At 44.3% G+C, this 17,614-nt stretch overlaps 1 protein-coding gene across 1 annotated transcript in view; it reads left to right on the top strand.

Moving 5' to 3' along the window:
• Positions 1-17,614, top strand: part of LOC119435085 (synaptopodin-2-like) — a 116,641-nt gene that overhangs the window by 88,775 nt on the left and 10,252 nt on the right. Inside the window, exons 5-8 of the mRNA XM_037702043.2 lie at positions 2,343-2,567; positions 10,897-11,044; positions 12,236-12,418; positions 16,798-16,901. Of these exons, the coding sequence (XP_037557971.1) occupies positions 2,343-2,567; positions 10,897-11,044; positions 12,236-12,418; positions 16,798-16,901 (660 nt within the window). The remainder of the gene's footprint in view (positions 1-2,342; positions 2,568-10,896; positions 11,045-12,235; positions 12,419-16,797; positions 16,902-17,614) is intronic.

The following is a 17,614-nucleotide window of genomic DNA, read 5'->3' as shown; positions in this document are numbered from 1 at the left end:
GCCTCTGACCGGTCGTCTACTACAGCGCTCATAAGGCAATACTATGCAAGTGTAGAGTCGTCCGTGAAAGTGTGAGTGTGTGCGTGTAATCAACGGCTACATGGTCTAAAATGAAGGCTATGCAACTTAACGAAATCGGTCTTCATTCAACTTCAACGTTCGAAAAATACAATTCTAACAAGCAATCAAATCACATATGCAGCGCATCGGGTCGCTCAGCCTTTCTTGGGTTCGTTGCGCGGTCGTTGGCTTTGGAGTTTTACTTTGATTCAGTTTGCATGGGAAAAAGCTTCGTGTTCAACCATCTTTCTTTAAGAAAGGGGCTTTGATATTTAGGTGTATCAGTACCAACAAGCCCAACAGTTAACACTGTTGTGGATGCTTAAAGCAAACTTCTAATCTGCGACTACTATTACAATACTTAATCGTAGTAAATGCTTCATTATCACTCGCACTAATTCGAAATTTCGACACTGCTAGCAGCACACAGTGAAATCAATCTAGAGCAACACTACATAAATAAGACCGTGCGCATAGGGAGCTTGCACTTTGTTTCAATTTATTCGAGAAACATTAAGCTGCCTGAGCGTCAATTGCACAGAATACCGCTTGTGTCCCTTCCAACTGTATGGCCCAAACAATCCACGTGCAGGTTGCGGACGCGTTCAGGCCCAGGTTTTCTGCGATTATTTGTTATGGCAATAAAGACATCAAATATTTAGTGTTAGGAAAGCTCACTATTTATAGAAATATTAAGCTCGCTAAGCTGACTGAATTGTAAGAAAGCAATACAAATTGTCGCATAGAATCACTTAAATAAAGCGTACATATAATTTTACGAAAGCAGCCATAAACTATCTTCCATCAGGGCCTCCTCCCTATCGTCGTACCTTAAGATTTAGTAAAATGGCAAAGCCCAGCCGAACAGGTAACAGCTAATACGACAAGGGTGCATTGCTGAATTAGGAGCCTACGGCATTAAATCACTTTGTGTGTCAAGTTACGCATTGGGTTGGACGGGCTTTGTCATCCCAGGTCAGCCTTGATCTCAGTCCCCTTATGTATGACTGCTTGAGACCACCAGGTGGTAAAATGCAGATTTCCATAGCGTTCACTGTGACATAACTCCATTCTTGTATTCTCTCTCTCTCTCTCTCTCTCTCTTTCTTTCTTTCTTTCTTTTTTGTTTGTTTTAGCGTGAGTGACGAGACAAAAGGCTTGGCTGGTCAAACCGAGCACTCGCGATGGAGGACTTAAAAGTATAATAACAATAATAGTACTACTACTACTACTACTAATAATAATAATAATAATAATAATAATAATAATAATAATAATAATAATAATAATAATAATAATAATAATAATAACAATAATAACAATAATAATAACTACAACAACAATATGGTAGATCCAGCGCACTCATTGGAATCAACGTTAAGCGAAGCTTTCTTGAAGCGTTGCAATTAAGTGGTATGCAAACTGACACATGATGCGTGTAATTTTATTTTGTATCCTAGTACTCGCAAGAAACTTCGTGTTCTACACCGCATTTTGGAGCATAACAAAGACGTGCCTACCCGGAAACAGGGCATGACGCCGAGGCACCCCCCCCCGTGATCCACATGACCCACGCGATGGCGGATTACGTTGTCTCCGGGATAGGCACAGTTTTGATTACACCATCTCCGGAATGAGCCCATTTTACTGGGCGAGAAGCCGACCGAGCAGACGTGCCGCCATACTCCGGGAAGAAATGCAAGAAAGCTTCCCTTTAATAAAGAATTACGCGCTTGAGGACAGATATTCGCTGCTGCGAGAATGTTCAGGTACCGTTTCTTGGTTTCATTGCGTAATTGCGTAGAGAACAGTGCCGGTCACCGGCACATGTGTATGGCCAGTACATGTGGCTCTATAAGCCGAAAAAGTGAGGCAGGATGATAGGCAAATAAAGCTTCGCTTTAAAACAAAAATGATAATAACAATTATTTGCGATGGTTTCACCGCAGCGTTACTCCTTATGCAGCAGTGCACGCTTTACAGGGGAACACACGCACGCGCACATCCATCATTGCTTGCATCACTAGTAATGGGAAGATGCGCTCGAAAGCCGCTAACTTTCAGCATTCGGGTTTACGCATACGAATTAATGGCTTCATTTCGCCAGTCTCAAAGGCATACGTGTCACAAAGCAGCACAGTAGGTGCACCTAAGTTGTTTCTTTAGTGCATAACAAACATTTTTACAGTGAATCCAAAAAATTATCCCATTGGATCTGCCACGTAAAGGTAGAGCAATCTTCTCTTTTTTTTTTTTTTTTTGGTCTTCGCTTCACCGTGCAGAGTGTGACGGAGACGAAGAAGGAGACCTCGCAGCTGCCGTCGGGGGGGTCGCTGCTCTCCACAACCACCACGGTGACAAACCGTTCGACCAGCACTAGCAGCAGCACGACCAAGAAAGCCCCGCCACCCACGGCACCCAAGCCCAAACTCAAGCTGAACACGGAGCTGGCCTCAGACGTGGCCCGTTTCGGCTTCCCTCCCGAAAGGCCCTGCTCCAGTGCCAGCGTAAGTGAGCTTGATCCTTGCAACACGCCGAATTTCGGTAAAATGTAGCGACAGTGGTACATGACAAGAAAACAAGGGCGATATAGTGAGCAGAAAATGATTTTATCCCGTGCTGAGGACTGGCGCAGAGCAAAATAATACTAATAAGAGAGCTCGGCGTAGCTGAGAGAGTGAGAGAGAAAGAGCAAGGAGAGGAAAGGCAGGGAGGTCAACCAGACGAGCGTCCGGTTTGCTACAATACACTAGGGGTAAGGAAAAGGGGAATAGAATAGAATAGCTAAAAAGTGCCGTAAAGTATTCATCAAAGTACAGCAGGCTTCTGTGATTTTTATGCGTCCCAAAATATCTGTTTGCTGCAATGTTACTCACAAGGAAAGACTAACGTGCACGTATTATTCAAAGAGGCAGCTCTAATGCTACGCCTGACTGCGAAATTCCAGGAAAATAGGAAAAGGTGTTTTGTGATTTCTACTCTAAATGCAAAAGGTCGTTGTCTCGTAACATAATGTCGCGATGTTTCATAGTTCATCTTCTGCCACTCTGAACAGTTTTAAAGAACACTTTCCACGTATTTTGCATGGCGTCCTCTACGAAGGTGCTGCAACGGCGATTCGAGATACAGGGTACATATTTTAGCGAGTCCATCAAGTCAGCTCGAACGCTTTGAAGTCTGACAGCTATGCGATCACGATAAGACGAACTTGTGACACGATGCGTTGTCCGAGTATGCAGCAGTCCACGCCGTAAGGTCATTTAGCCTTGTAAGGATTTTGTAGTTATTTTGAGCAGCTGTGTCTCGCAGTGTGTATGCATTCGTCCCTCCTCCCACAGTGGATGAAGACTGGAACGTGCTCGCCGACCACTGAAATGCTAGATCAACTGTGGTCAACTTAGACATTAGTATCGATCCAAGCATAAGTTTCCCGCCCTTTTGCTCATAAGCAACAAGAGCTCCACATTCCATATAATGAACGAAAGTTCCGATAAACAGCACGGAAATATTATTTTACTTGTTACAGGAACCACAGAACGTTTGGCAACAATTTAAACGACGTGCCAGGGAAAAGTTTCTTGGTCGGTCAGATAGCTCAACTTTATTCAAGCTTCTCTCCGCAATTGATTAACAAAAAAATCCGGAAGAATTGTGAAACCTTGCAGAATAAAGCAGCATTTGAGACAAAGAGGACGCAGTTTCCGGCTACCACGACTGCTTTTTTTTTTGGCAAAATGGCGTTTCCAGTTCCTGTGACACTTTTCCGTACACGAATGCACCCTCCTCACCACTTCCATCCTGTCGGGCTGGGCCAAGGTTGCTGCGCCAGTGACGGCAGCGTTTAACGTGCGACGGTTTACAATTAACACTCTGAAATTAAACCTTCTAAGGTAATAACGATACATTTAATGTTTGTTTCCACCTGTAGAAGGTACGCACAACGTTTCAAGCATAAATTATTAATCGTTTAGTTGCAGAAACAATTTCAAGCTTTAACTAACTGCCCGAAGGAGCGTTTCAAAGGCACCGACTGCACTCGCAAAATTTTCTACGGCACCTGCAACGTAGCTACCACTTTGACTTTCATCAGCACTTTCCTGGCAACGAACATTTCATTACTACGAAGAGTCATCTTGATACATCCAGCAGTTCGCAAACTGCAAACGTTATAGTCCCTGGCAAGCACCTAGAAAAATCCCTATTATGATTTATAACTCACTATGGTCCCTCCAATATACCAACAACTTTGAATATTTTCCCAGCGAGTTCCTTCTAAAACACAATTTATTCCCAACCTATAAAGCTCCGAAGCGCAATAAAGATAATTTTGTTCGGCCTCGGGCACACTCAAGCTGTAGTTTTGTAGTTTTTAGACACCGATCCCTTCCTCCTTTGTTATATGCAGGAAATATAGACAATTTCAAAAAATATTTCACTACGCACCTGATTATTCCATATTCTTGTAACTTTGCCCACACTTCGAGCTTAACATGGCCAACATTTCTTACAGATTTCACTGGGAATTCCAATGGTTCCATTAATTAAGTAAATTATTGTCGACATTTGGAGCCATCGCCACTAATCTAGCCGCAACAACAGCTTCAGTGCAAAAGTTTCTCAGAAAAACAAAAACAAATTTAACATAAGCCCCCCTCCTCCTCCGCCTCCTCCTCCTTTAAAGTGCGCATTCTTCGAAATAATCCGGTTCCTCCGCGTTCAGGCATCTGTAAGTTTATACATCATCATTTCTTCGCGATCACCATGCATGTAAGAGTTTGAAGCTCACTAGAACTGTAACAAGTAGAGATTGTGTGTTTCTCCTCCAGTACTGATTACTGCACACTTGTTCTTTTTTGTCAAAACTGTGCGGAAGTTGGATTGCCTTCGAACCAACAATATACTCTAGTGCGATTGAGGTCTGTTCAAGAATGTCATTGAGCCCGTAGACCCATTGAACTAGGCAAGAGCAGCTGCTGTATGCGTTTGTTGAAACAGGTGAGCTTATGTCTGCTCTTTCTCTTTCCTTGTTTCCAGCAATTCCTTGTTTCCAGAGAAGTGTTGGCATGAGTGACATTCGTGTTTAGGCGTACGTAAAATGGTATAAATATTTCCTAGAAGCAAGAACTACAATTACAAGCTGTGCGAAGCATCGAAGAATGACCACCTTCTGTGCTTCACTTGGCTTTTCATTATTAAAAGAATAGCGCTCTGTTTTCTTGTTTTTGTTGTTTTCAGGATATAACATTTCGAAGGATTGATGCTGTTTTATACTTTCTTTGACAGCTTGCTACAATAGTGTCTCTTCGTGGTGCAATTATCCCTACATTGGGAAATACGCAGGTTTCTGAAAGCATAAGAGATAGGTCAGTGAACGCGGAGAAATGGTCTTTATGGATGAGGGCTATGCTAAACACATTCATTGATAAAATATCTAGGACAGCCGTCAGTAGTATAATACAAGGTCGCTGAAATATCAGGCTAAGTTTTACATAAAGTATCACCGACTTTTAGTCTCTCAACAAATAAAGTCTGTAACTGAATTTTTGGTGTTTGTATTCACAAATACAGACGATAAATGAATGCGCAGTTCTGGAATCGGTGGTCGACTATGGTAGTGGGTATGATGACGACGGGCGGTGCGTGGCACCAAGCCCCAATTGTCTGCTTCGCCGACGCGCTCTGGAATCTAACTGTACCACGATCTCATCACGCCCCATAACGCTCCATCCGCACAGGTGTCGCTCACCAGTGCATGGCTTCTACTCCTAAAGGAATAATTTTTAAGTTCGAGAAGTGGCTGCGGTAATGACCCAGGCTTTCGAAAACATGAGCTCAGAAACCCATGATTACAATTTACTACAGCCATGATTACATTCAGCTACCAGTGCCATTTCATGGCGCTGGTAGGTGGATGTTGGAGCCATTAAGGAAGTTGACTGAGAAATACGCTTACTATATAGGTGGTACACGGAGCCATCTGGCTCCCACTACTTGCAGCAAGATCTACTGCCTTATCATAAGTGTTAATGCACTTTCACGTGCTTTACCATCATCCCTAATTAGGAAAGTTTAAGAGCCTGCAAAGCGCGATCTTTATATGGACAAATGAAATATGTCATCGTTCAAGCAGTGATAGACGATTGCACGGGTTTGCCTATCTCACTGTCTTTTACCACACACCTGGCTCTAACGTGCGATTCCTGTAGACCTGAAAAAAAAAACATTGAACATCTGTTCTGCACCAGTCCTCAATACGACGGCAGGCGCATCGCTCTAGAAGACGCACTAGACCGGCTTAATTCGAGAACATTTACTGTGACGGAAATTCTTGAACGGGGACCAGGAAGCTGCTCTTGCGCTACCGCAGTTACTGAAGCCTCTCAGTGACCGTGTAAAGTCCTCCTGTGCATCCTGCTGCGAGCACGCACTATTCATTCTGTTCCTCTTGCCTCTTTCTACTCCCTCTTTCCCTTACACCCAGCGTAGGGTAGCAAATCAGACGCTCTACCTGACCTCCCTAACTTTCCTCTCCTTACCGCCTCTCTATCTCTTAAATTTTGCTTTAAGCACGAGATTCCCGCAATAGATATAATACTGCCAAGCTCCTGCCATCTACTTGTTACTAAGCTTCTGTTTTTTCGGTAAGCTGCACAAGACCTTTTCAATATTACAAACTGCTAGCAATAACACTAATATTGTGAGTTGGCCAGTTAGCAACACACAGCGTGCAACCCTGCATGCTCTAAAAATAATTTTGCTCAAGTAGACCATGCGAGCTTCTTTCGAGGGAAACCTGTGCCACTTTCTACGAACACCCTAAAAAACTAAAGTCATTCTTCAACAGAAAAGGAAGAGTAAACTGAGCATGAGTAAATAAATTAGAATGAAAAGCAGCAGACTAAACTAGCCTATTGGCGGGCTAAAATAACCGGGCTTTATTGCCGTGGCACGCACAGGCCTGTCGAAGCACGCTCTCCCTTTTGACCCGTAAAATTGCTGCTCAGTGCAGACAGAATGAGACAAACGAAGGGTGGAGTTAACCAGAATAGCACCCGGTTATCCACCTATGTTCGGCGTCAGAGGGCGAAGACATGAAAATGATCTCCACCGCAAAACTTTTGCGAAAGCTTCTATACAAAAGAGATTTTTTTTTTCTTTTTGTCGTGTGCCGAACTTGTCTGGCAAAGCTTGTGTGCTCTTATATTCTTCTCTGAAAGAACCACGAGAACGTGACTTTCTTGTACTGCGTTGACAACTGCTTATTCAACGGATGTGCTCGGAAAGGGACGCAATTGCGGCGCAGTCTGCAACTGCACCTTCACGAAACGCGATGCTGCAAAACTCATGTTGCTAGGTTCTTTTATTATTGCTAATACTTGCCCTTCCTTGTCCGATATTACGAGCACATCACGGCAATTTGCTTGACTGATTGTGGTAGTGTCCATGCCTGCTGCTTTGGGGCGCTATCTTCATATGCAAACTGCTAATGTTAATGAATTGATGCTGAAGCCGATCGAGCAGGTGTGTTGTCCTTAAGAATTAACAGTGCCTTCGTCGCCCTATGCTGCGACAGTTTATGAGGTTGGCATTCCGGAACGGTTTATTCTGGAAATGGTCTGGTCATCAAAGCGAGCAAGCTAATTTTGACCTCGTGTTTATGAAGTGCTTATGAAGTCGGCATTCTAAAATTATTTGTTCTGGCAACGGCGCTAGTTACTTAACAGTTACCGTGTGCTGCGCTCGCGAGCGGCTGTGATCGTGTGTCTGTATCTGTTCTTATCTTTATACCTGTTCAGTCCCCCAGTGTTGGGCAGCAAAACCGGATCTTCTGTTCTAGTTAACATTCCTGTCTTTCTACTTTCTTTTCTCTCTCTCTCTCTCTCTCTTTAATTCAACATCCCGATTATTTGTTTCACATACCGCTTTCATATAATACCTGCGGGTGCATATTTTCGGACAACAAAGCAGAGGCTGCTCATTGCATTGCTACTTTTTTACTCAGTACAATTCAAGAACAGACAGTTCTGAGCACAATATCATAATACCCCGGTTTTTTATACATGTCATTTTGAAAAGTTCGAAATTGTGGAACTTGAAAAATCCTCTGTCCGTGCTGTCGGTGAACACTAGGTTCGAAATTACGTCAACTGAGTGATAATACATAACACAGTTCCACCTGCAAGGCAACATTAAGTTTATATAAGTGTGCCTATCCAGAATACAACAACATTTGAGAAAATCAGATTAAAAGCACAAAGGTGACCTCAAATATCCAAATAAGCCCCTAAATAATAAAAGGAATAAGCGCAGCGCAGAAAATAGCCGAGGCTATTTCTTTTCTTTTTTTCTTTCTTTTTTTATTTATTTTTCTTTGTTTGTTTGTTTGTTTGTTTGTTTGTTTGTTCTTTCTTTTTTTTCTTTTTTTAGAAAAGAAAGTAAATAGACGCAGAAGAATTCGCGGTATGTCTTGAGATTCAACACCGGGCGCGTCCATTAAACACCGAGAGGCGCCTCCAAGCTTCCTGTCAGCGACTCGATGGCACAGTCGCGATGGGCCCGCACTCCAGTCGCAGAGGCGGCCCGTTTATTTCGGGCCGAATTTACCCTTTGTCGTTCCCCTCCTTCCGAGCTCCTTTTTCCGGAGCGCGGCGTGGGTCGAGCGCTCGCAGCGCCGCCCTCCGAGAGGCCCGCTACACTGCTGACTACTCTCGAACAACTTCTGGACCGTAGCCACAGCTTACCCTTCCTCTTCGTGTACCGCTTGCAGCGTGCTTCGTTTCGGGGGGAGCCAGCGCAGTCGTCTGCCTCCCCCCCTCTTTTGCGCTTTCCTTGAGTCCACCTTGAGCCCTTGGAAGCCTCCAATAACGCAAGCAAGAAACACGCAGGACGACCGCGCGCACGGCCCGGCCGCTAAAGTTTTACTCTCGGCGGTGCGCCGCGCGAACCTCGATGAATCGTGATGAAAGCGAAGGTGATCTGTAGAGTGACCGGGAACAGCGATACGCGACGCGAAGGAAGTGGAGGCGAAAGAGGCCGGCCACCCGCGCAGGCGAACCCGCCCGTACAAGTGAGAAGGTGAGACGCCTGCGACTCCCTCCCGGACCGCCCATCCAACACCACTGCTTAGATTTCTGCGTTACGACATTTCTTTTTCTCTCTCTCCCACACTTTATTCCGGCGCATGCACCCTTGAGCACGCACCCACTCCGTGCTCTTGCTTGGCTCTTCTCCGGAAGTTGACAAAATGTGTTGTTATCAAAACAAGTCGTCGACGGCTTGGAGCGGCTTCGGCATTGCAACCTGGCTTCACGTGTGCAGTCCTCTAGCGTCACCGCAAGCCTCTGGGCTCTATTTTCAAAGCGCTTGACTTTCCCTGGCTGCGCAAAACGGAAGCGGACTATTTGAGAGGAACTTCGTTTGCGCTTAGCCTAGCTTGCGGAAGGTTACCGTGCTTTTTTTTTTTTTTTCGTCCTTTCGCTTCCGCGACCTTAACCCTGGTGGCTGTTGGTGCCTGCCTCATTTCCGCATTTTTTCCTTTGCCCTTACAACATGCAACCACCATAAATAACGAATGTATGGTTCGTGGTCATGCCAATCTTGTTCAATATTAGCACTGCTCTGACTCGTCTTTTATCTAGTTATTCGCATTGCATTTAACGTGCTCGTCTTTTGTTTAAATATTCTTTAAACGTGTTATCCTGCACATGAACCACAGTTTTTGTTCAACAAATTGTTTGCATCCATTTCATTTGCAGCATGTTTTTAGTCACTTGTGTTGATACAGGAGCAATGTCGCGCGTACTTATCCTGTCACATGCGGTGACAGAACTATACCAACAGTCTTGTTTGTTCCATGTCTGTAGTTGAAATGCCCCCCCCCTCCCCCCCAAAAAATCTAAAGAAAAATAAAGAAAAATAGTTATGAGGATTAGAAGAGCAAAATAGGATGAGTTCGTAACGATCGAATATAATTAAAAACGCCACGCAAATGAAATCATGAACAAAGGCCACATAAAACACGTTAATTCTGTCGGATGACACAAACACGAAATAAAAATGAATGTTATGAACCATCCGTTTAATGATGTGCTCTCCTAATTTTCTCAACCAACTTTTAGAAACTTTCATCAAATATTTTCTATGCTCAGTGTGGTTCCACGCACTTTAGGAGGCATATTTTGTATTTATTTATCCGATTAATTCATTTCTTTTCACCCGTCACGCCGAGTGGCCCGTGATGCCACTGACGCAGGCGTAGCTTCATGCGAAGGCGAAAAGAACGACAAATGAAGAGAGTCTTTAAGGAATGCGGCCCCAAATGCATGTATTTATTAATGTGAACTCCACGCGCCATTTCTCAATCATAGTGTTGAGTCGAGTTTCGCAGCACAAATAAGTATGAAAACCGTGAAACGAATGAAATGAGGCCCATGCAGTTTTCCAAAGTATAGAACTTGTTAGGTGCAATAAGGCATTAAATTCATTGTGGCGTCGTCGCGCTTACTCAGCCACCTCAACTGTGATGGCAACTATTGTGCTTTTTTTTTTCCTTTTTTTTTTTTTGGCATGCAACAGCCCAGGGAACTCCTAGCATTCGCGAGCTGTGTTCCTCACGTCGCCGAGAGACACTCTGATCGCGTCGTTTGCGGCTTGCATTCTGCGCTGCTTGATCATTGTCGAGCGTTTAGAGGGGCACACATTTTCAGTCGCAAGCAATACCTCGCGTCGCTTCCCCGAAAGTCTCTGCTCGTGCCTGTAGGCAGCGCTGGCGCCAGCGTTCCTTCTCCACACGAGTTCGCCCGACGCACGATTTCTCCTTTCCCCGCGCATGTGCAGGAAGCCAGTGGGCAGCCGGCGCAGCACGCCGGAGGTTCGCAGGACAGTCCGCTGCTGAGCCCCACGGGGCTCCTGCTGCTGCCTAAGTTCTACGAGCCGCCTACGCAGAACTCCGCGATGGACGTGCACCCGCTCAGCCTCCACAGGAGTAAGGCCGGTCACCCCTCAGTAACCTATAATTCTTTTTTTCTTCTTTATTTTTAATACTTTTGTGTGGTACGGCGAGAACGGTACCTATGACAGTGCTGATGACAAACCACCGTACTCTAAATCAGGGTGCCAAGACTTGAAAGAATATAAGTAGTATATACGCACCGCGTCTTTTAAATATTTTTCTTTTTTTCTTGTTGCTGCAAAACGTCAGACAAGGTTATATAACCGAAAGTGACAGTCATGCTGCCCCCGCTTTAACGGGGAAAAGGTCGAGTATGATCACAGAGCGACGCAGAACGTTTTTACTGCACATATTTGTGAAATAATAAAGCTAAATGCAGCAACGTACATAATGTGTAACATAACACACTATCATTTCACGAGGGAAAACACATTAGTAAAGGGTACTGCTGTGACTGCTTAACGCAGCCAGCCCGATCTAATCTGGTGCAAGGTGTTCTGCCTAATTACTGAATAAGCTTCATGATTAAAGGTCGCTGGTGGAAGAAGCACTTCGGCCTCTTTTATAGAGCCCTCTCTAAACGTTTTTATCGTGGCATACACGCGCAATTTGTGAAAGAAACGCGCCTTCTGGGCCTCTATCACATCTGTTATAGGCACGTAAAAATTTTGCACAACTACATAAGGTGACGCTACTGCACAAAACATTTTTTTTAAAAGGCAAGCGTTCTACAATGCGAGAGCATCAAAAGCTTCAACTCCAGTCAGAAACGTCCGCCGACGGACATATAATGTACTAGCATTGTTGTATTCATTCGCAGCAAAACTGATTATTTTAGTTTAGTAAATCAACAAAACTTGTAGAAGTTCAAGTTGTAAACAAAAACAGGGTATTTCTGTTGGTTCTGCACCACTTATCTTTGTATTGCAGTCGCAGCCCTCGCTCAGCGGCTAAAGGTAAAATTGCGTTAAGGGGAGCACTCTGTAATAAACGTGCGCCATTTCCAGAAACATAACTTCCCCAACCTAAAGCACTCTTGTTTTTTTTTTTTTGTTTTTGTTTTTCGCTTGTGGGTGAGGGGGAGTGTGAGAGGTCAAGGGCGAGAAGTTTGTTCCGAATGTGACATAAAGACGTTGCGCAAGACATCACGTTGCTGCAAGACTTGTTTTACTCACTGCTGTATTAGATGTCACAAAGCCCTTTTTCTCTTCTTTCTCCCTGCAGAAAAAACTTTCTCTTCATCGAGCTTCTACGAGGAGCCTAACTGCATTTACCCCACCGTAGAAGAACAAGTAGAGCTAGCTCGCAAAATCGCCGACTCTCTCTCGGCGGACACCAACCGGAAATCTCGGGGCGCCAACATGTTCTTCAAGAGGGTCAAACGCTCCCACAAGTGGGTCCATGAAGGTTTGTTTCCTGATCACAACGTGCTAGTCACCAGTGTTAATGTGCACAGTATTGTTATTTTTGTTCTTGTTTTCTCCTTCTTTTCTTATTCTTTTTTTCTATTTTACTTCTTTGATGAGCAGCGTACTTGACATTTTGGAAAAGCCGCTCTAAAGAGTCCTATCCCCATTTTTCTTCGCTTAAAGGGGCATCGAAGAGAAGATTCATTTCAGCTGTATTAGTAGATTATCCTTCTTGAATACTAAAACAGCCACTTTTACTACGAGGAGAGGCTTGGCAAGCCAGAAGAGACGCAAATGCGAACGACGGCTGGAGACACTGCCTGGAGACGCTGCCACACTCGCTCCCTATCCGCAGTGGGCCCGCCGGGGTGAAAGGTGGTGGGCGCGCAGTGGAATCCCTCTGTCTCGCTGACCGATTCTCTCCGCCATTTCTGGACCTATACGTGTCGAATGCGGGGGACGGCGTAGCCGAGCAACCATCAAATTGTGCCGTGAACTCCCTCAAACGCGACTACCGCCGCTCGAATCGACAAACGTACTGGCGAGCTGCGTCAACAGCGTTAAAAAATTGTAAGCAAGTGTTCGAAAGTATCACGCTGCTGCTCTCAGCTAGGTTTCCCAATATCCCAACTGCGATTCAGTTATTTTATACTTTTAAGGAATTGGCAGCATTTAAGGGCAATGTGTAGCGTAGTTTTCACTTTTCTAGCTTATTTAGAAACGTTACGAATAATTATTTACCCCTCATATTTTCTTTCTTTTTACTTTTTCATGCATGATTGAGGCTTCGCACTCAATTGAGGCTGCGAACAGCATCAATCTGTCCCAGTTCCAGAAATTGAACAGCTTGCCGAGATCGTGGTCGACACCAGTTTCACCTGGTGTCGACCTCGCTGAACTAAAGGATGCAGCTTTATTATTTTTGGTGACTGCAACGACAACTTTAAGAGTGATGTGCACGTGAAGTTCAAAATATTAGATAATTGGGGCTTTCAAAATAAATTACGCATGCAATCACTCTAGAGTGTGATGAGCGTGTCTAATGAGCGGGGAAGAATTGAGCCCGCTGCCCTGGCAGAACTATAAAAGCCACCAAGGCTAAACGTAGCGAAAATTGGGGCTACACTATGGAAACTCTGTGCGAAATTAAATGCGGTTGGATCAAACACAGCCTTTGTAAAAAAAAAAAAAAAAAAAAAAAAAAAAAAAGTCTTATTCAAGTGTTAGAGTGTGTGATATGGCAGCTATCAGCTATATTTCCCAGTGTTCAGACATAGCTGTAGGTTACGACAGGTTTATATTTTGGTGAAAGGGGAGGGAGGGGCATGGTATCTGCAATGTGCGGCAAAATCTTTACGTTCCTGGTCCAGTAGAAGCGTTGCAAATAATTGCTGAGCCGTCGTTTTTTACAGCGAACCTCTTTACGGTTAGGGTTCCGTGAAATTTTCATGTGTGCGAGCAAAATCTACCATCATCAGCAATCGCTCATACTTCCCTAAGCAAGCAAAAAATGCAATGACTCATCCCTCTCGTTTTCCGGGGGAGCAGTAGGGCCCGTAGTGGAGACCAGGCCGGCTCTCCTGGAGCAGTAACTTCGCTCGTGCCAGTCTTTTCGTATGCTCCTTCTCTCTGCACGCGCCTATTCCTTCTTTCTAGTTTCATTCTGCTGGAAGGAATTTATGTTTACTATGTGATTTAGTCCTATCAGATAATTTAGCGTGCGAAACTAAAACAATAATACCGGCAAACAGAGGCCTCGGGAGAGCAAGGGAGGGAGGGTAAATGGTAAATGTTATGGCGAAGTAACATGTGTGTTGATTAATTACTGCCTTTTTTAAAAATTTCCAACTAGAAGTGTTCCAACGCATTATATGCGGGAAAGTTTTCAAACGGAACAGCCATATATATATAAATATGGACAACTTTTTAAAGTATGCGATATATTACAAGAAACTGCAGAATTTATAGCAACCGTTCGAAAGATACAGCTTCGCAGGAAATCGGGTAGCAATTCTCTAAGGTCGCACACATCTGCTGTCTTTTTTTCTTGTGAATATTGCAAGTAATTTATGTGATTTTACATCGTTCCGTATAACCTCGACAATACTATTACCTTTATGCTGTAGACAAACACCAAGTACAATTCTTGGTTAAAATTGTTTGTAGCAAATGTGAATTTTTTCATGTGCGCTGTACTGCTCCTATACTGGGCGGGATCAGGGACCTTTGTAACGTACTCATTGCTTCTTGTCCCTGTATCATCTTGAGAGTTTATGTAGTTGCGAGAAGTAATTGTCAATACAAATAATTTTTGCGGCCCCCATGGTTCACGATGTGTGATTGATATACAGGTATTTGCCTGGTATATATATATATATATATATATATATATATATATATATATATATATATAGAGAGAGAGAGAGAGAGAGAGAGATGGTCACATCGTTTGCGGTCCCCCCCCCCCCCCCCCCCCCCCCACGTCGAGGAGGTACGCCACTGGTGTTATCGCGCTGTATGCTCGGCGACTGTTCCTTTTCAGTGATCAGACACAGCTTCCGCTCAGCGAACTGCGCGATATGTAGAAAACGAGCTATTATAGGTATGACCGCGGTGAGGAAATGAAAAAAGGAAGGTCCAGCGGTACTCACGTGCTGCAAAGTCTTCACTTCGTGCTTGGTAAAGGCGAGCTGTTCTTCATTATCCTGACACATCATTATCTGCCGCTTCCAGAAATCATAACGAGGGCTTGTGCGTTTTTAAAACGTCCTCAACATTTTTTTTTTTTTTGTCGCAGTTCTTATTGTCGTTATTGCTTGGAAATAGATTTTTTTTCTCCTTTTTTAAATGTAAAAAAATGGAGGATGGGCCTCTCGTGAGCCTAGGGAGATGTTCAATCAACCCAACTCGCTTTTGTTGTTGTTGTTATTGTTGTCGTTGTTGTTAACAGTAGAGAGAAATTGTTGGGTGAAATAAACCACATAGCGTTTAGCGTCCTTGATTTGGGAGATTAACACCTGGCTGTTCAAGTCGGCATATTAGATTAGGTTACCAGGCCTCGATTGATGGCGACAGGACATGCAAAGAAAAAGTTGGCCAATGCGTAATGTACACTCTTATGGAATGTGGGAGAGAGAAATGGCTTCGCCACTGCCCGAGATTTTGTTACGCGAAAAACCTGATCTCAGTCGTTTAGCTGGCTTATTTCATCACGTCCTTTGCACGACCGCCCCTGCCAACACCGCTTATATAACATGAGCCCCACAAATACTTGCAGGCGTGCATGCGTGCGTGCGTGCGTGCGTGCGTGCGTGCGTGCGTGCGTGCGTGCGTGCGTGCGTGCGTGCGTGCGTGCGTGCGTGCGTGCGTGCGTGCGTGCGTCTCGGGTACAACGCCGCCGTCGACCTACTCGACGTTCACGCGGGGTTTGTTCCGAAACCCTATAGTAAACTTTAGGCAAATTGACTATCGACAGTACCGGTAGAATTTTTAGTATCGATGATACTATAGATAGCTTTGCTGTAGTTCACAAAAGAAGCTATCGATAGTAGTGCGATAGTTTACTACCGTTTGGTATTAATAGTGTTATCGATAGCTTTGCGTTTGTAGGTTAACGATATTACCAAAGGCTTTGCCAGTAACTGACAGTCAGTAACACTCATGTTCATGCATTTTTGCTACTCTTTTTTGTTTGTTGTGGTGGGTTTTGTGTAAGTTGTGTTTCTGTGGGGTGTCCCTGCGTGTATCATTTCCCTTGTCATCGTTTGCGTCTATAGCAACACGCTAAGCGTTCCACGATGTAAGCATCCAGTTTGCATTGAATAGCCTCTCTCTCTCGTAAGTATACGTTCTGTCGATGAGTACCTGGCAGAAACCACACGTTGATGCTACTCATCAAACTCACTGCGTTAGTTAAGTGCTTAAAATGAAATCATATTTTCGGTATGAATGGTGCCTATTGTTTTAGAACTGTCTTTAGTAAGTTTGCATCCATGTGCGTACTGCCGTAATAAGAAAAAACAGCATAAATAACACGAACATTACTAGATTTGAGAGACCATATGCAGACGGCGCATTGGACATGGCGAACGGTGGACGTGACACCGGAAGACGTTTTTATCATTTGGATTCTTATAGATTCTACAACGTGGATGTTGATATAACCTGCGTTTCGCTATCACGTTAACCTCGCATTTGTTGTGTAAACGAGGCGGTTATCTTTTTTTTGTTGTTGTTTTTGTTTGGGGGGAGATACCTTTGTTACCTTGCAACCTTCTAGTAAATGGCGAAGAATAAGTGACCTATACTTCAGATATATAATGTCCATGGCTGAGCAAGTGTGTGACTGTATTTGTCCTTGCTGCCTCTTTCCTCCAGCTCCCGACTACTCAGACTCTGAGGCGACTCTGTCTGGCACAGAAACGTCCAGGGAGGAACTTGCAACACCAGATCCAGCGACTGTGCCGTACAAGATAAGCAAGGTTGGTTCAAAGAATGCGACGCGGCCCTCAGCATGGCGAAAGACGACTAAGGAAAGGAGAACACTTTGTCTGGCGTCAGCATTTTGTTTCGGTGCCATTCTTGCCGTTCCTTTCTCGTCTATGACTCCTGCTGTAGGTATTCAGGTCGAGGAACCCTGCGAATTATTAAAAAGAAAGAAGGTTCACACAGCATGTTGTGTAGATGGGCGACATGCTAATGAGGCCCGTTTAATTTGTCGACTTTTTCATGGTTTCCTTTCATTTCAGTTCAATACGAAAACATAGTTACGTTGTCATGTCTGTGCCGATACGATTCGCGAATCTGATGCCCTTAAGACAAAAGCTGCTTTCCTTGTGCGGCTTTACACCCCGCTTCGCTTTAGCTGGCCAGTATTAAAAACACAGTTGTAGTTAGCACCGAGCCTCGTCTTCATACAAAATTGCACAAGTGTTAATGTCGCGTCACGCACCTAAGTTACGTTCGAGTAAAGGCCTTGCAATGCTGCGTAGATGGGCCCTGCGACGTTATTTCAAATGTAAATCATTTTGTTTGAAATTATCCATTGTACGGCCCCGAGTGCACGTGCAAAGGGAAAGTAATTCAACCTAACCGTTTAAACGAGAAGCAGATGAAAGTAAACCCGTCCTCTTTCAAATTCCACTCGCCCAGTGACTCCATAAACTGCTACCAATGAGAGCAGCGCTATCATGAA

The sequence above is a fragment of the Dermacentor silvarum genome, chromosome 1 (genome assembly GCF_013339745.2).
Source record: "Dermacentor silvarum isolate Dsil-2018 chromosome 1, BIME_Dsil_1.4, whole genome shotgun sequence".
NCBI classification, from domain to species: domain Eukaryota; kingdom Metazoa; phylum Arthropoda; class Arachnida; order Ixodida; family Ixodidae; genus Dermacentor; species Dermacentor silvarum.
Note: the sequence above shows the minus strand (reverse complement) of the source record. Positions and strands in the feature narration are given on the sequence as shown.